This window comes from Vicugna pacos, chromosome 27 (genome assembly GCF_048564905.1).
Source record: "Vicugna pacos chromosome 27, VicPac4, whole genome shotgun sequence".
Taxonomy (NCBI): domain Eukaryota; kingdom Metazoa; phylum Chordata; class Mammalia; order Artiodactyla; family Camelidae; genus Vicugna; species Vicugna pacos.
In genome coordinates, this window is record NC_133013.1 from 21,313,800 (window position 1) to 21,333,120 (window position 19,321).

Here is a 19,321-nt window from a genome sequence, read left to right on the forward strand (position 1 = left end):
CTATGCCCTTGTAGAAACCTGGTGGCCTCAATCATCCACCCATAGAAGCCACGTCCAGCCCAGAGAGAGTACACCCAGACAGGCCCCCATCAGGCAAAAAGGAAATCTGGCCACCCGTGCTTAATTTTCCATCAATGGGAATCGAGCAGAATCCACTCCCTAGAAATCTCACATGTGCAGCATCTTCACCGGGGCATGGAGATCAACAGCCCCTTTTCTTCTGGTCCCTCCCACTTAGAGGATCACATGACATCTTTTCCTCTCTCACCAGCTCATTGCAGGCCAGCCCTTTGGAAGCACAGCCAGCAAGACCATCCCCACGGAGCATGTGGCATCTGCCCAAGACTTGGACACCGTCTGGTCCCTGGGGGTGAGTTTCAGACTTGGCCACAACCCCGCCTTGAGGGAGCGGGTGAGTGGGCCTGCATGCCGGGACCTGGGAGTCAGCAGTGACCCCGAGGGATCTCTCTGCAGGGTTACCTCCAGTACTCTGTCCTCTTCTACGGCTACTACGGCAAGGAGAGGAGGATCGGGAGAGCGGGCTACCGGCTGCCCTTGGCGTACTTCCTGGTGGGGATGGCAGTGTTTGCTTACAGCTTCATCATTCTCTTAAAAAAGTATGTCTGCTAAATTTCTCAAAACATGATGCAAAATGATACACATGATCTCATTTAATTTTATCAATACCATGTAAAGTTAAGGCATAGCTCTGCCCATTTTACAGATGAGGAGACCACGGATAAAAGAGATATATGCTCATTTCAACCCACACTGATCGAATACTTACTACTTTGTGCCAGGCTCTGCGTTGGATGTGGAGATGCAAGAATCTCGTAGACTTAACAGTTCGTGTCATTTGAGACAATGTAGTAACTGCACTAATAGAGATGTGCACGCGATGGTCTGGGTGACCAGAGGTTGCAGAAAGCAAAGCACCCTCCTTTGACTGTATGTTTGTCTCTTGTCTGTGTTGTGATGCAGTCGAACATGCAGTTCGGTACTGAGAGGAGGCACAGCGGGAAGAAAGCAAACTGGCTGGGGCAGGATTCCTGCACCGCCCCCTCGTGAGACCACAGCTACTCACTTCCCCTCTCTGGGCAGATGGCTGTAAAATGGGCAGGTTGGCTCAGAAAATTCCCAGTTTCCCTTGCAGCTTTCACATTCTGTGCTTCTATGTAGGGGCTAGATCCATGCAGACTGCCGGAGGGGCTCTGAGCCCAGGGAGAGCCTGGCCCCCACCAGCTTGGCTCACGTGCCACTTCTCTCTGACTCCTGGGTACTAGTATGTCTTCAGCACAATGCCCCCTGTGGCATTTTAGCAAAGTGCAGGTAGAATTGATTGGGATTTAAAAAAAAGATAAAACAATCACCATCATCATCATCAAACAAACAAGAACCTAAGGAAATGCATAGCGACTTGAGGACCTTCAGTTCACAGGAAGCTGTCCAGCTTAGCCTCCAGGTGGCCTCAAGACTCCACCTAGAAGACAGACTCTTTGCTGGATGTTTTAATTTAAGAGACAAGTTGAAGTGAACTCAGGAGCAGGAAATAGGGGTGGAGAGGAGAGGTAAAAACCTGTAACAGGAGAGATGGTCTAAGGGACAGGGACTTGCGCCTGAGGAGGGAGCACGGCTCCTGCCTTCCCATACGACCGAGGGAGTGTCGTGTACAAGAGGGACCCCCATGCTGGTGAGGTGGAGAAGCATTTCCCTCAGTGGGAACTCCAAAAAGACTGATTCAGCTCAAAGGAGAGAATTTTGTTTCACCATCACAGCTGCACAGAGATGTGCCCGCACCTTCAGGGACCTCCCAGCCACCGCAGTGGTGGGACCGCTGGTCCAACAGCCTCAGCCAAGGATGGGCCATTGCCGGCTTCACGCTGTTCGGAGGGGCTGGCTGAGGACACGAGCAGTGAACCCCTCCAGCGCTGTGCTTGCCAGACCCAGATGGGCTGCCGGCTCTGTGCCCGCAGAGGCTGCGCGTGGACTAGCAGCAGCCCCCAGGGGCTGGGCTGACTGCTGGCACTGTTCACGCGTGCCCCCTTCCGGATGCTCTCTTGCAGGATGGCTAAGAACTCCCGCACCAGCCTCGCCAGCGCGTCCAGTGAAAACTACACGTTCTGCTGGCGGGTGTTCTGTGCCTGGGATTACCTCATTGGAAACCCGGAGGCGGCAGAGAGCAAAACCGCGGCCATTGTGAACAGCATCCGGGTGAGTAAGCCCGCCAGCCTGCCGGGGCTGCCGGGGAGGGGCGCGGGGCCGGCGCTCTGCGCACCGCGACTGCTGCGGTGTGAGCCGGGGCCCTCTGCAGGGAGAGCCGGTGGTCCTCTCCCCGCGGCGCTCGCAGGCCAGGGCGGCCGTCCCCACGGTGAGGCGACACGCCCCAGACAGTCCGGTGCAGTAAAGGAGGAAAATCCTGGACCTTCTCTTTCTCTTTTTTTTTTTTTTTGCATCCTTCTACAATTTCAATGCATCTCTGATAATTTGCAAAATAGATTACTACCGCATGACATGTCTCTAACTTGTCAATAAATGAGTACATGTACGTTGGGGATTTAAGCTGTTAGTGTTAACTTAGAAGATAAAGCACTTGAAGGCATTCAGAGACTTGGGTCAACTGTACAACACAGACAGCGAAATGGTGCCCCCTTTGGAGAAAAAAAAAATCATTTAGATCATTTCAGTGATCTAAGTAATTTACTTCTCCATCTCTTCTTCCCGATCCCCAATTTGTTTATCTAGTTATTACTAGATAAAGCACTGATATCAATAGAATCTTATAGAATGAAGTCTAGGCATTGAAGTTGTGATTGAAAATACTGGATAAATCATTTCTTTCATAAACAATGTATAAAGATTTATGATTGATGAGAGTGCCAAGCTCTCAATACCGAATGTGTCTTTCTTTAAAGGAGGCTATTCTGGAAGAACAGGAGAAGAAGAAAAGCAAAAACCTGTACGTATTAAGACTCCCCATATTGAGTTCATCGATAAGCTGTTTTAATTCGGTACCAGAATCACCAGACTGTATCTTATTTCCACACACTGTCAGGCAGCTCTTCTTTCTTCTTAACACCTCTCCTTCTGGCGATGTGACCTGTGAGGACGCCATCATTCCTCCAGAGCAGTATATTTAGGAGTTGCTCCTCCTTTCACAGATCCTGCAGTAAGGATGAGAGGTCTGAGAAGAGCTGCTTCCTGCTTATAAAAGAGGCCTTTTTAGCACAAATCTCTAGTTTGTTAAAGCAAGCAAAGACTAATTTTATTTAGCGACAAATCTCTGACGTCCTAAGACGCAAACTGCATGCATTTCTTGGTGACAAAGCATCTAAGGTGACCTCTCAGATCTGAAGTTCTTCTCAAGGTTGGGAGGGCTTCCTGGGTGAGGGTGAAGCCAGCGCTGACGACACGGAAGGGCCGTTCCCAGGACAGGGGAATGACCCCTGTCCTCCTGGGACAAACATGCCTGCCCATCCGACACCCTCGGTGGCTCTTGAGCCCCACGATTAGTTTCCACATTGCAGAAGACCTGTCCATAGGGACGCCGCAGACCCCGGGAGCTGGCCAAACACCCTGCCCCTGCGAGGAGCAGGGTGTCACGGTGGGACGGACCCTCCCTAGGGAGTCGGAGGAGGGATTGTAGCCCTTGCTTTGTCATTGTGACCTTGAAACCCCCTTGACTTTTCTGGGCCCCCACTTCTGCACCTATGAAAAGAAGGGATAGGACTCCCTCCGTGCTTCTCAGCGGGTGGAGAGCGCCCACCCACATCAGATCACCTGTGGGCACTGCAGACGCAGACCCCTTTGGCTCCCACCCTGATTTACTGAGATAAAATCTCTGGGAGTCAGACACAAGGTCCACATTTTTAGCAGGTATTGCAAAGCAAAACTCACAGGTGATTTCCATGTTCCCTGAAATTTGAAAGCAACAGCCGTCCCAAATCCACTCTAGTTCAAAAACATCTCATTCAGTAATTCGTTATTATAGGAAACATGTCAACCCAAAAACCTATTTCTCATCTCTTTTCCACAAACAAATCCTGAAGCCTCCTGATTCTGTCAAAACTTGAGAACAGATGTGTAATAGGCCTTCTGGGATATCCAGAGTATTACAGCAGGAGGTGAAAGGAAGAGGCTGGAGAGAGGGGAAACTAACATGTGACTGGCTACTTTCCCGCGAGCCCAGCACATGCATTTGGTGGTGCGATCGCCATGAGGACCAACAGGTGCAGGAGGAGGAAAGAGAGGGACCATATGTGCAGGACCTGCCTCAGGGGACCACATGGGTCGCCTGACCCTACAAATGATGACAGCGTGGTCGGGGGACAGGGAAGAAGCACTAAGATGGTATGAATGGACCCTACACCAGAGTCTTCCCTCTCCAGTGCTCTATGATTTGTTACCTAAAGCTCTCCTCCACTGGAAAATAAGGTGGCATTTATCATTTCATTTAGGAGTGAGTTTTCTCATTGCACAGAGGAAGGGCTAAGATGCATGTAAAAGATGTCATGACCTGCCCAAGTCACCCAGAGGGTGGAAACGCCCTGTGGGAAGGGGGTGGTACACATCTCGTGTGCCCCCCCAAACCTCCGGGCCACATCTCTTTCTCCAGCCCCTGCTGCCAGGCAGGCTGCCAATGGCTGCACACACACCGGCTCAGACCCCTCGCTTGTGCCTACTGCTCACTGCCCTGGGCTCCTCCGAGGCTGCAGCGTGGGGCGCCCATGAGATCCCAGTCCACGCGCACACACGGGCACCTAACAGGCTGGTGCAACGCTGGGGGTTAGTGCTCTGGGGTCGCCCTGGACCAGGAGGGAACAGGATCAGAGAACAACTACTTCTCTTTGTCACCCTGGGCGGCAGTTCCAGTTCCCAGCTGCATTTCACACGCCCAGCTCCACCACTACACCCCTTGTCCTGCGGCCTTTCTCTCCTGTCGCACTTCCCAGACCTTCACTCACAGTTTCTGTCATCACTTCCCCCAAAAAACTACTCGCAAACACCCCTCTGCCTGAGGTTCTGCTTTCAGGGGAAACAGACTAAGACTGGCCCCAAATTCAGAAGAAGATGCCTTAAAAATAAGGCAGTTGGAATCCGTGGGTTTTCCTGCAGTGCTGGAAAGAGCAGATGTTTTTCAGGTGACACTGGAAAAGTGTAGGTAAATAGTAGCATCACGGTTGACTGGGACAGCCGCCTGCGCTCACCGCCTGTGGCTGGCAGCCAGGAAGGGAGGAGCCCGCGTCCCACTCCCTGACTTACCTGCTCACCTAGCAGGTCATTGTGAAGTGCTCAGCTGCGCTGTGTCTGTTCTAAGAGGTGAGAATACAGCAGTGAGCAAGACTAGGAAAAAAAAAGTTGAGAGCTTACATTCTAGAGGGAAAAGACAGCTAACCAACGAGCAAGTGCGTGCATGGTACAAGGTAGAGTCATTACCTCTCCCTCCCCCGGCCCCGAACTTGAACTCCTATAACTGAAATATGCATATGACAGGACTCCAATTTTAAGTGGCAAAGCAAGGACTGAAACCCAAATACTCAGACTCCAGAATCTGTGTGTGTGTGTGTGTGTGTGTGTTTAAAGCCCCACTGAGGCTGGTGGCTTAGATTTATAACTCACTGTTGATCTCTTAAGAGATGAGGAGTTCTGGGGGGAAGAAAGAGCACTGATTCTTCAGGGCAGAGAACCCACTTGGCAGTAAATGTGTTCCCGGGCTTAACTGGCGCCGTCTGTGCACTGAGATGCTCCGTGCAGAGCGCCATATACCGCCCTCACGCCTGCCTCTCCCCGCAGGGCAGTGACCATCTGCCTGAGGGTCGTTGCCAACATCCTGGTGCTTCTCTCGCTGGCTGGGAGCATCTATCTCATCTACTTCGTGGTGGACCGGTCCCAGAAGCTGGAGCAGTCCAAGAAGGAGCTGACGCTCTGGGAAAAGAACGAGGTACCCACGCCCAAGGAGCTGCCCCTCTGTTTCCATGGTGTTTCTTAAGTGGGTTACCTGGAAATGTACCACAGAAAAATTGTAGTCTGCTTGTTCTAGAGCGCAGACCACAAGGGCCTGGAGGTAGAGCGGCAACCCCCAGGCTTGGCTCAGTTATTTCCCTGGTCTAAATCAGGAAAGATTTTTGATTCAAAAGCACCTTCTGGTGTTTGCACATGCTTCACCTTTGAGTTTTGCTGCTGACCGTGCTTTGCTTTTCTCGCTTGATGTTTCTCCATAGACACGTCACCAGACACCGACTTCACCTAGACTTGCGTTAACATTGCGCTGTGTTCCATCACATGGGACAAAGCTGACTACGCGGTGATTATCAAATGTTTAGGTGGTTTCCATATTTCAGAATCACAAATAACAATTCCTGAACCATCTCTACGCCAATAACTTGTTTTTCTTTTAAGATCTTTTCCCTCCACTTAGGTGAATATTCCCATTAATAAAAAATCACCAAGGGGAATGTTATGGACAATTTTATAATTCTTAATATTTGTTAGAAGACTGTTGTCCTGAAAACTTGGTCCAACTTACCTATAAGATTTGAATAGCAGAAATAACACAAATGCCGCCTCTCAGACCACTTGTATGAAAAAGACCATCATCTTTGGGATTTAAAAACAAAGTGTGCAGGTGATACGGTGATTATAAATGTATCCTCAACGTACAGTAGTTTTTCAAAGTCTGAGACTGCATTAGGCAGTCTTATCTCACATCTTTTGCTGTTTTGCATCAATGAACTGGGTTCTGTAAATGTGTGCTTGTGTGTCGATGGCTGATACAGAGAGGTAGCTAAACAGATAGACAAGTGTTTTGAAGATCTATTCATAAATTATGTCTTGCTTTAGCTCACACCTCTTGGATACCAGCTAAATCTCCTCGTTCATTTGTCAGAAGTACAGAAAAACAAGAGCCAGGCATAATTCGCTAGATAATTCATCTTCCATGCACAGAACGGATATTAAATTTCCTCTTTTCTGTTCATAATAGCTGCAGTTATTTCCTTCCATCCAAGCGAAGGGAAGGATAAATAGAATGAGGTGGTCGGTGGGGAAGGTGGCAGAATAGCCAGTGAATCCCGGATGGCACATCCCAGTGTCTTCAGATTAAGCAGCCGTCCTGCAAGGAATCGACCCATGACGAAGTGGCAGCGGCCCTTTGAAAATAGCAAACTAGCAGAGATTTGGGGGACGGCTTCCATGCAAGAACTGCATGACCCTCAGAATACCCCCGACCAAGTATTAGGCTAAGAGACCGACTGTGAGGTGAAGGAGGCTGGGATGCTGGACCCCAAGGAGCTCAGCCTGGCCCGCACTCTCTTGGTAGGTGAGCGTGGTGGTCTCCCTCGTCACCATGCTGGCACCATCAGCCTTCGACCTCATCGCCGCCTTGGAGATGTACCACCCGCGGACCACGCTGCGCTTCCAGCTGGCGAGGTACGGCCACCCTGCTGGGGGATGCCTCATTGGGGGTCACCTGCCTGGCCACCCATGGGGGGCACTAAGTCCCTCGAGAGCCAGGGCTTGCTTTGTTCCCCCCAAAACTTAGCACAGAACTTCCCCTGTGGATGCATCTCAAGCAGGATTCCACAGGAGAGAAGGGCGAGAAGGAAGAGGGAAGGGAGGCAGGGAGAGAGGAGGGGCTGGAGAAGAGGGAGGAATAGGCAGAAAAAGCAGATACAAGGGAAAGAGGACAGAAGATGATGGAAAACATGCCCCGTTTGCCTCACTTCCAGTCCCTCCATGGGTTGACTGTGGAGGGTGAGAAAGACCCAAGCTGTTTTTCCAGACATGAGACAAACATAATACTTTGCTTCCTTTAGCTGACGCCGGCCAAGCTGACTCTGAGGGTCTTGCCCGGGGCCAGGTACTGTGAACACAGAGATGGAAAGGTCCCCATGATGCCCAAGGGACTCCTTCCACAGTGCACAGGGGAAGCCAAGGTGAATCACAGAGATGCCCCCTCCAGATGCCCTCGCTCTGTTTCCCTGCTCACTCCCTGCACACAGGTGGTCACAGGTGTGAGCTCTACCCCTACGGAGATGCAGGAGGCCTGTGGGACTGGGCAACTCAAAGCTTTCATCTGGAGTCTTTTTCCTCTTGTTAAATCTGCTTTTCTCTTTTTCACCAACTGGCTTTGGCTTCATGATTCTCCAAGCACTAAGCTCTGTCCTGTGAGGGATTTGTAAACCGGCCACTTTCCCTCCTCATCTCATTTTCCCAGGCAGGTTTCTGATAAGACTCCAGGCTGCATCCTAGGAGGTTCTGTGATGTGTTTTCCAAACTTTCCAACTCTGGGGAAACCGGCATCCAGTCTTCAATCGTTGGCTGATCGAGGCAGATGCTGGCAGATCCCATCTACTCATGGTTGCCCACCTGTGAGCAGGCGGAGCTGTGCCCACGGGCCTCTCAGCGCCTGTCTGGCGGGTTCAGCCAGGATTTCAGAATCAGACCACTGGGATCCCGAATTTGTATCCTGCCTAAATTGTGGTCGGTCTAGAGCCGTGGATTTTGTGTGATGCTCTGGTCTCTCAAAGTTGGCTTGTGGCTTTCAGGGTCCTTGTGTTGTATCTGGGAAACCTCTACAGTCTGATCATCGCCCTCTTGGACAAAGTTGACAGCATGAGCATTGAGGTGAGTGCTCCCCACTGGGCACCTGCCCAGCCAACCACTGCCCCCCCATACATACATATACACACACACACACACATATGTACACATATACGCACACAAAGACAAGTATACACATGTACACAGAAACACCAGTCACACAGACACACACATATACATACACTCACACGCACACATGTACACACAAATACCATATAGGCACATACCAGACATGCACAGATATACACACATATATAGACACAGATATATGTATATCTAGATATAGATCTGTATCTAGATAGAAAGAGACAGAGACAGATTATTCCCAAGCAATGCAATGATACCCTTGGTATTCATGATAGATTCTTGTTTATAAATACATGGACAACCTTTTTTTTCTTCCCTCTCTCTCTCCACAGGAAGCTGCTTCCCAAAATAGCACAAGTCACTGGACAGATTCTGCCACGTTTGCCACCAGGGCAGCCTCTGAAGAAGACAAATGGTCCACGCTTGGGCCTGGGGTAGGGCTCAGGAGAAACAGCACCTGGGCTCTGGAAGAGGCCAATGTTCCAACTTACACCTCACCTCTCTCAGGGGCCAACAAGACCACCGTCTCCACCCAGCGTCCGCAAGACCAGTGCTGGGAGACCTACGTTGGGCAGGTGCCTCCCTTTCTCCCTTATAAAGCCCTTCCATGTCCATTTCATCACTTAACCCCAAAACACAGATAGTAAAGAGCAGGATGAGGGCCCGAGCCCAGGCATCTGCTCCAAACTTAGTGCTCAGAACCACTCTGCCGTTCACCTTCGCTATATAATCTTGTCCAGAGAATCTCAACCCCAAGGTATTAGCCCATAATAGCACCTCGAGTAGTCTCCTGTGGTTCAGAAGCATAGGATTTTTTCCTGGTTTTGTGTAATGCTGGCCTCAGATGTCAAAATTCAAATTAACAAATATTTATTAAGCCCCCTTTGTGTACCAAAAATGAAGTCACCTTTGGAGGGGGCCCAGTGGCTCAAGCCATGGGAGTGAACAGAGAAGGGGGGGCCCTGAGGAAGAGGTGGAGGGTGGGAGGGGCAGGGCGTGGGGGCGTCCAAGGACACCTGTGTTTCAGGAGCTGCTGAAGCTCTCCATCATCGACATGCTCTTCACCGTGGCCAGCATTCTGCTCATAGACTTCTTCCGAGGACTTTTCGTTCGGTACTTAAGTGACTACTGGTGTTGGGACCTGGAAAGCAAGTTTGTAAGTAAGATGCTGTGTCCACTGGGGAGGTCCGTATGGCTAGATCCACCCTTTCCTGATGTCCATCCAGGGAAACTGATGTGGCCAGGAGAAAATTTGTGAAGGAACAGGGACAGGGTATACAAAGCTGAGTTTCCATTTCTTTCTTAAATCACTGTCTGCTGGGATGGCCACACGGACAGTGATCTCTGTATATCTGTGTGAGCAAAGAATTGGATGTGTGTGGCTGTAATGAACTGGTTTATGCAAAGAGTTTTGGAACGTTTTTTGATGCAGAAGTTCATTTTCTCTTGCAGCCCGAATACGGAGAATTCAAAATAGCAGAGAATGTGTTACACTTAGTCTACAACCAAGGAATGATTTGGTAGGTGTCAAAGCTTCTTCCTGCCTCTGCTTCCATCTAACTTGGGCTAAGATTTTAATTTACTTAGTCTGGACAGGACGTGACAGTAAAAAACACAGTCATAGGAATCCAGAAAAGACATAAACAGTTTCTAACTGAACTATTTCACATGTCTAGTCATTTTAGTAGTGGTTTTCTAAGCATTTTGCAGAAAAGAATGATGAAGGAAATGGTCCATTTTTAGGCCCTTAGCCCCCCACTCTCGCTCCCTCTTGCCTCTGTATTTTCACTTAGACACCAAGGCCAGGTGCACGGCCATCCCCTAGACTGACAGACCCATCCAAGGGGGAGGCCGGAAACATGGGACGTCTGCTCATTCAGGGCAACTCCCAGCCAAGGCAGTTCCTAAAGACACTGAAGGTGGAAAGAGATCATCCACTCCACGTGGATGTGCATCTGGGGGGGCACGGCAGGGAGCCCCTTAATCGTCCCTCCATCTCTGACTTTCCCTGCTAGACCGCCAATAGTGCTATTTGTTAACATACAAGCAAACAAAGGAAAAAGAAGAACCCTGGGTGTTCCAAACATTCAGAATTTAACGCAATCTCTCTTTCTAATCATTCAGTAAGATGTAGGGGGCATTGAGAGAGATTATGTAATATTCCTTTACTCAAATTCTATATTCTTATAGTCCACTTATTTTGAAATGTGTTTTCACAAATACAGTATTAAAAATAATACATAATTGAAGTATAGTCCGTTACAATGTGTCAGTTTCTGGTGTACGGGGTAATGTTTCAGTCACACATATACATACATATATTCATTTTCACATTCTTTTTCATTGTAGGTTACTACGATATATTGAATATAGTTCCCTGTGCTATGCAGTAGAAACTTGTTATTTATCTGTTTTGTAGATAGCAGTTAGTGTCTGCAAATCTCGAACGTCATTAAATGAGCTAAAATGTGTGAAGATGTTTAGCACAAGGTCCAACAAAAGTAGCTGCTCTACACACGTTGATTAAACCTGAAAGTCAATAATTTATTAACGTCACCCTCACCATAGACACACTAGATCTAGAGCTTGCCAGATACCTAGCTATCCATTTATCCTATTCACCAAAAGAAGACCTTTCCTTCGCTAAGTGTGAAGAGCGAGACCAGCCGTTAGCACCCCTATGCTGAGAGGATATTTTAAAATAGGATCACTACTCATCTGCAGAAGTGACTCATCTGCAGAAGGTGGAGGATTGGGGTCCCGGGCGTTCGGGGGCTTCTCCAGTTCTTTAAGTGCAGAGTGTGCATCTCAAGCTCTCAGAATCAAGAGAGACTGGAGGAGAAAGCACACTAACTGCCCTGCCCTGTGGTTTCAGGATGGGGGCCTTCTTCTCCCCCTGTCTCCCTGCGTTCAACGTGCTCAAGCTGATTGGGCTCATGTACCTGCGGAGCTGGGCTGTGCTGACCTGCAACGTACCCCACCAGCAAGTCTTCCGCGCCTCCAGGTCAGTGAGCGTAAATCTGCTGCCCAGAGAGACCTTCCATCACCCACATTCGCCTTATGCAGGGCACCCTCCAGCCAGGGGGTCTCCCCAGCTCTCTGCCTGCCCAAATCTTGTCTGCCCTCCAATTTCATTTCCTCCTTGAAGCCAAGGCCAGTGCCCCACCCTGGGAATTAATTGTGACTCTCCTTAAGCTCGTGACATTTTGACTGCACTTTAGTGTGCAAATCACAAGTATTTGGCTTGATGAATATTCACAAACTGAACACACTCTGTCACCAGCCCCCAGCTCAAGAGCCAGACTGAGAACAGCCCCAGAAACCCTCCTTGTACTCAGTTCCAGTCGCTCCCAATCTAACAGCATCATCATTTCAGCCAGTTTTTAATTCTATGTAAACAGAATCACGCTCAGCATGAGCTCCTCGGTTTCTGCCTTCTTTCCTTCGATACTGTGCCTGTGAGATCACCTCACTGAGGGCGCGTACCCCAGTTTCTTCACCCATCCTCCTGTCAGCTGCAGTGAATAACGTGATCATTCTCAGGAGCGTCCTTTGTGGGCCGCATATCTAGACGTGCACTCGCTGGCTTGTGGACCACGCGTGCAGTCACCTTCAGTCCACAGTGCCAACCAGTTTTCCAAAGCAGTGACGCCCTTTGCACTCCCACCAGCGTCATCTGAGTGTCCCAGTTGTCCCACAACCTTGTCAACACTTTGTTCTTCTCTGCCGTTTTCATTTTGGCCATTTTTTTGGCCATAACGTATTTTCAACACCTTGATTGAAAGTCATTTATTTAATTTTGACATAATCGTTCTTTATGTGGGTGTGTATCAGTGGCTTTCAGACTTCGTGATGATAGCCAGCATGACAGTGTCTGTATATTTTACCTAGTGACCAGTACACAGAGATACATACATTCATATGTGTATATTTTGTATATAATTTGTATAGCATGTGTATAACCACTTATATGTGTGTTTGCATATATAAATACATGCATACATATATACATAGTAAAAATGCATACATAAAAACATGTATGAATGGATACACACACATACATAGTATCTATATACTTAGTATATATACATAGAGAGAGAATGTGTGTATAGAGAGAGAAAGTTTTCACAAATTGACAGTCACCTACTCCCTACATCCTATGTGCCCTTATATTTTTCTGTTCCCTTTAGTCCAGTCTATTTCATTAGAGACAGAGGGACAGAGAGTGCTGGCTGAGATCCTCCAGGTTGACAGACCACCCATTCTATTTGCGGAACCGTGTACAGGGCCTTGAACACAGGGGAGGCCGGGGCAGCCAAGCCCCCTGACACTGAGGGCCCGGGGCCCAGGGCTTGATCAGGCAGGGCATTTACCCCCTGCAGCCAGGAGCAGAGAGGAAAGAGGTGGACAGAGACATCCAAGTGAGGGAGTCAAGAGCTGTAACGAAGGTGACGAGCCATCCTCAGACATAGGGGACAAGTTCAAGGCTGGGAGCAGGAGAGGGAACCACTAGGTAAGGATTCGGGTGGGTGGGGCAGAGATTCTAAGGTTTTCCCCTGAATTATGCTTCTTGCGTGATGGCCACAGGTTCACCCCTCTCTTGGTTTGAGGTGACAGGTGCTCAGCAAGTGCTTAGTAGACAGACAGGTTGGGCTGTATGGCCTATGAAGTCCCTCTGGGCGCCGATTTCTGGTTGGCTAAGCTGCCCATGATCTTACAACAGACCCTTTCCTTGGCAGCGATGCAGGGATTTTTCTGCTTGCAAAGCGTCAGGGCTGCAATTTCTGTGTCAGTCTTTGGAAGGAGGGGTGCATATGCATCATCGGCCACTGGCCATGGAGCGAACCTGGCGCATGGCACTTGATTTCTTTACAGATCCAACAACTTCTACCTGGCGATGCTCCTATTCATGCTCTTCCTGTGCATGCTGCCAACCATTTTTGCTATTGTGCGCTACAAGCCCTCTCTAAACTGCGGGCCATTCAGGTGAGTTATTTCGGTTCTGTCAGCTCTGCCTGGAGCTGCTGATGACTCGGGGAAGGACCCCGGCCTTGAACTGAATTCTCCTTCTGGCTCACAGCCTAGATCAACAGCAGAGAAAAAAATTTCAAACTTGTATCTTGTATTTTTGAATTTTTTATTGAAGTACAGTTGATTTACAGTGTCGTGTTTGTTTCTGGCGTACAGCATAATGGTTCAGTCATACATGCATATGTACATGTTCTTTTTCATATTTTTTTCATTATAGATTACACGATATTCAATATAGACTCATGTCTTTTGAATCCAAGACCAGTGCCCTTTCCTTGCTAAGGAGGCTGCTCTCAAGTATGATCATCTCTGTGCTCATCTTTAAAAGACACAGCGCACTTAGAATCAACAAGGGAAGCGACATAGTTCCAGTGCTAGAAATAAATTCTGCCTGATCCATCTTCCCTGCCAGAACTCAGAGAGCTTCTATTAAAAGACAGTCCACATCACCTTTGATTCTGCATTATCTAACTGCGCCAAGACAGGAATCCCTGGAGTTATCTCCACCAAGCTAGCATTTGCTTTAAGTCAGTTTTGATACATATCTGTAACATTTGGAGTTTATCTTTGTGTACATTACTCACACACACACACACACACACCATGGGATCATTGACCCCCTCCTCAAACCTACATGTTAATTAAGTGACTAGTTCAGATGCAGTCATCTTAGGAATGTTGCATGTCTTTCACATTCATCAGATATTTACTCCAGCTTTGTAGCTGACCTGGAGGATTGGATTCTAGCCAGCTAGCCTTTTTTTTTTTTTTTTTTTGATGCCTTACAGGATCCTTCTGCCAAAAAGCAATATAATCTGGAATGATGGTTTTCTTTCTGACAGCGGCCAAGAAAAAATTTATGACATCGTGTCAGAGACGATCAACAAGGACTTTCCCGCGTGGTTTGGCTCTGTGGTGGGGTACGTCAGCAGCCCTGTGGTCATCCTGCCGGCCGTGCTGCTGCTCTTGTGAGTAACTTTCCTGCCAGCGTTGGGGGTACTTCTGCGTGTTTGGCCAACAAGAAAGCGCTGCTTTCCAATAATCGCATAAAGATCAGTGAGTTCATTCAGAAGTCACTTATGGAGCCTGGTGACCTAAGCAGGGCCGTGGAGTCACACCAGGGCCAAGGGGGTGCGACATGACTGATTCACCACCAGCATTTGGGCAATTGCCATGGCCACTGTCATGGGGTTGAATGCTTCTACCATTATCTCATTTTCCAGAAGTTTAATATCAAAAAGGAATTTTACAGTACAGCTGAGTAGCATCCGTTTGTTTTAACTTAAAGGAAAAAGAGCAGCAAGCAGTAGATCCAATATTCCTAACATGACACACTGTAAGATGCTCTCCTGTCTTCACATCTTCCTTATCGCTATCGCCCGTGCAGAATTCCAGGTCAATGCAGGTGGCTTTGAAAAGCAGCCCCTTCCGAGTGTTCCCCAGCTTGAGAACTCACAGATACCTTTTGTCCTTGGGGGACAGTAGATGGTTCGTGGGCAGCCCACCTCTGGCAGGGAACGTGGCTTTTCAGTTGGATGAAGTACCCTCACTGTCCCATGCTGTTCCGTCCTAGCATGCTCATCTATTACCTTCAGAGCATCGCAAGGTCCTTGAAGCTCAGCAACCACCAGCTCAGAATGCAGATCCAAAACGTAAGTATTGTGTGACCTTTGTGCTTGTGAATGTGAGTCAGCCATCTGACTGATTTCACCGGCCAGGGAATACAAATGAGGTCACATTTTCAAATTACCAGGACTCTTGGCCACTCGCTAGGGCACAAGGCTGCCCCTCCCCACCAGGTTGCCCAGAGCTGTTTGCAAGAATACCCTGGACAGCTCCCAGTGGCCAGGAAGGAGCCTGCCAAGGGCCTTCCCTCCTCTCCAAGACAACTTGCCGATGCCCTGAGCACTTCAGCACCCCTCTTGTGGCCACATCAAGCTTGCAAGGTGGTGGACTGTTCTCCTGCTGTACTGGACTGGGCGGTGGGGTGAAGGTCCCTCCTCAGTCCCGTGTCAATTTGGACATCTGAGTCCAAAGGCACTGTTTGGAACCAAAGGCACACATTTTTCATACCTTTTCAATTCTAGTTGTCATTACCTTCTCTCTCATCTGGGGCTCAAACCACAGATCTCTAGACAGTCAGAGGGAGACCAGCACTCCCCAGTTCCATCATATCTCCTCCTCTGCACAGCCAGATGCTCCCCTAGGTCCAGGACTAGGTGGAGGCAAATGTCAAATTGAGACGCACAAGCTCTCAGGGTCACACCGACCCTGCATTCTCACAGCCCCAAGAGTGAGCACCTCCTTGTATTTGACCCCAGTTACCCGACTGCTTCAACTCAGCCCCAGAACTTCATGCAAAAAATTTCCACCTTTCCCAGTTTAAAAAAAAATAATTCGCATGAATATCAATTCATGTGAAGAAACACCAACCCACTGCATCAATAGTCAAATAAGACATGCACTAGGGGTTGCAAAGGGCATTTTTAGGGAAATCTGCATCTCCTCCATGTGGTTGAGCCATATTTTCTCTTTTGTGTCTCAGGCAAACCATTCGTAGTGGAATTAAACATGGTCTATCAAAGAGCTGCCCCTAAAAATAAAGCTTGCCAGGGATAAAACTGCAGCGCTCAGGTGTCAGCATTGATTCATTCAAGTACCAGGCCTGAGTCCAGAGCACGCTGTCCCCAGGTGACAGCAGTAGCTCCGCCACGGCTCAGCGTCTGAGCATGATGCACACGTCATCCCCACCCCCAAGAACAGGATTTGTTACCCCTTCCTGCCAACCCCCAAACAAACGTATGATTATCATTTATGTTTTAGGCAAGATCTGAAGATAAGAAAAAGGTTGCCCAAATGGTAGAAGGTAAGTACAAACAAAACTTCCCACTGTCTCATTTAAAAATGCAGCAGTTTAAGGGACACCACCGGTAAAAAAATTCCTGAAGAACTGTGGTTTTCACGACTAACTAGACACAGTAAAGTAAAATCTAGGGATAGAAATGTTGATCTAAATCTATGATTTTTACATCCTGCCCAGGCCTGTGAACAACCCCAAACAAAATATGTCTGAAATCAGAAGGAAATGTTGAAGTAGGAGAGAAGCACAAAAACCTGGGGAAAACCCGTAAGAGCATCTCGGCCCTGTGCACTGTTGCACACTTCCTCTCAGTGGCCCACATCTTCCTGACAAGGCCCCCTCCCCAGGGTCTCTGTCCCTTGAGTCGTGTACTCTCTGGGCCGCGCCTGCAAAGCAAAGCCAGGTGGGCAGGTCCAGACGTGAAAAGAGATTCCCGAGTGAGAAACCCAAACCGAGCGGGCATGCCTTCTCCTCCCATCTTCTCCAGCTGCACCTGGACACACTCGTTCCCGTCCCATCGAAGGGAAAGGAAAGAGCCTCCCTGCACAAATAATGAAAATACGAGGAGCAAAAGGCTGGTGTGGGCTGAAGGGAGGACAGAGCGGGCAGGTGCAGCTGGAGGGAAGCAGGTGGGCCACTTGGGGCCACATACCGGTCCTGCTGTGAGCTGGAAGGACCGCTGGGCGGTGGGAAATGGCACAGTCCATGTTGTCCCCCGGAAGATGCAAGAGAATGAGATCCGAAAAGCCTCTGTGGGCCCACTCTGTGTGTCCGCCTTGATGCAGAGCCACGGGGGAGAGGTCTGACCCCTTCCAGGAAAACGCCTGAGTAAGAGGCAGGGGGCCTAAGGGTGGTGGTTGCCCCATCCACCTCCTCCGAGAACAGCCTGCAGGTGAGAACTGCTGGGGAGAGAGACTGCAGCTCCTCTGTGAAACTCCGCTGGAACTGTCAGGTCTTCTTTGCTAATGGAGCGTAACTCAGTTTAGCTCCACTTGTCTTCAAAAACTAAGGTTTCCATAAACTCTCAGGGTAGCTATAGCCTTGTCCAGTGTCCACTTACCAGCTCAAGACCACAATGTTTTTTCAGAACCGTTTCCAAAAAATCATAATTATCATCTAAGCTTAGCAGATAAAGAATCAGAGCCCCAAAGCTGGTGAGTAACCCACTCGGCCTCACGGGGGCATCAGATGGTGCGTCTGCAAGCTTCCGGGCACGTTGGCTTCCTCCTGCACAAACCTGCCAGCCCTGGCTCTCTGCGAAGCAATGATCTGAAGCATGGAGTGTTTGTCGCCCACGGGTTAGGTGTGCCTGCAAGTGCACACGGCTGCTCAGAGACGCCCGTTGGGAGTCAGGACGCCCTTGCAGCTGCACCAGCCTGAGTGTGTCTCGCCTTGGGCTTGCCTTCTCATCACCCTCCCTCTTCCTGCAGCTCGCATCCAAACCCAAGACGAGAGCGCCAAGAGGCTTCCAAAGGACAGCGATCTCGGCAGCCAGCTGTCCTCCGCTCACCCGGCGACTCCCCAGAACAACGGCAATGTGGTCAGTTTCGACTCATCAAGCAGCAAGAGTAGCAGGATAGAGACCGTCACCCACCCCGCGCCCCGGAGTCCCCGGCCAGGGCCCGGCAGTGCCACCTCGCCCCTCCCTGGCTTCTCCAAGTCCAGGCTGGAGCCCAGCACTACCAGGTGAGCTTACCTGCAGCTCAGCAGGAAACCTGCCTCCTGGGTGACACCTACCAGTGACGGCCCAGAGCCATAAAGCGCAGAATGAAAAGCCACCAGGGCTTCAAAGGTCATAACAGTTTCAGGAAGTGAGAGCCATTGAATTCCATTTCTGCCTGAAGGCCACAAGGTCAAGGGACTGCCACAGCTGACACTGAGAAGAAATGAAGGGGCGAAGTTCACCCAACAAGGCAAACTCTTCCTCCTCGGCCTCCTGCCGTCTTACCGTGAGCCCATCTTCCTGCCACCCTAGGGTATTTATTTCCATAACCCAAGAAAAGAGCATGCCTTAAAAACTCTTTTTGTCCTTTATTTTTTGCACTCCAGACTGGCCAGATATTGGCAAGATGATCTTTTAGCTCTAGGCTGCCAAGTAACTGGCAGGTTCACCTCCACATGACACGGGTCCGTTGCTTCTGTCGTACCTGCGTACGAGGAGGGCAGGGGAATCCTGCACTCCTTCCACGGAGGGAGGACATCCAGAAGGATGCGCTGACCCCAGCTCAGCTGGAGAGTTACATCTGATCTGAATGTAACACGGTGAAAGCAGTGTAGATAAAACATAAGGGGTTTGGGTTTTTTGGATTTTTCAAAAAGACAATGACTAAGTTAACAACGAATTTGAAGTCTTGCTACATGAGGAGTTCTTTTCTTGTATCTACTGGGCTTTGACAAGGAGGAGGGATTCCAATAGTCTTGGGTAGGTGTCAACTGAAAAAAAAATGCACAACCTAAAAGTTGAGAATTATGTTTTATTCAGTGGACTTACTAAGAACTATGGCCTGGGACACGGCCGCTCGGATAGCTCTGAGGGACTGTCCCAACGAGGTCAGGAAGGAGCCAGGATATACAGAAATTTTTTGCTGGGAAAAAAACCACAGAGTATAATATCAAAAGATTAATTACCACTAATCATAAAAAAAATCCTGACATCTCAAGTTAGTGGTTTTAGTGCTTGTCTGTGTATGGGAAGAGGCAAGAGTCTGGGCTCACTGCAGTCATTTTTTTGATATGCATCTTTAC

General features: G+C 49.2%; 1 protein-coding gene across 1 annotated transcript in view; it reads left to right on the forward strand.

Annotated features, from left to right (window-relative positions):
- TMC3 (transmembrane channel like 3) overlaps positions 1-19,321 on the forward strand; it is a 35,735-nt gene that overhangs the window by 13,488 nt on the left and 2,926 nt on the right. Inside the window, exons 6-21 of the mRNA XM_006208806.3 lie at positions 272-370; positions 475-617; positions 2,064-2,211; positions 2,913-2,956; positions 5,791-5,938; positions 7,316-7,425; positions 8,544-8,622; positions 9,018-9,260; positions 9,713-9,841; positions 10,138-10,205; positions 11,561-11,689; positions 13,561-13,671; positions 14,559-14,684; positions 15,290-15,368; positions 16,540-16,582; positions 18,007-18,262. Of these exons, the coding sequence (XP_006208868.1) occupies positions 272-370; positions 475-617; positions 2,064-2,211; positions 2,913-2,956; positions 5,791-5,938; positions 7,316-7,425; positions 8,544-8,622; positions 9,018-9,260; positions 9,713-9,841; positions 10,138-10,205; positions 11,561-11,689; positions 13,561-13,671; positions 14,559-14,684; positions 15,290-15,368; positions 16,540-16,582; positions 18,007-18,262 (1,955 nt within the window). The remainder of the gene's footprint in view (positions 1-271; positions 371-474; positions 618-2,063; positions 2,212-2,912; positions 2,957-5,790; positions 5,939-7,315; positions 7,426-8,543; positions 8,623-9,017; positions 9,261-9,712; positions 9,842-10,137; positions 10,206-11,560; positions 11,690-13,560; positions 13,672-14,558; positions 14,685-15,289; positions 15,369-16,539; positions 16,583-18,006; positions 18,263-19,321) is intronic.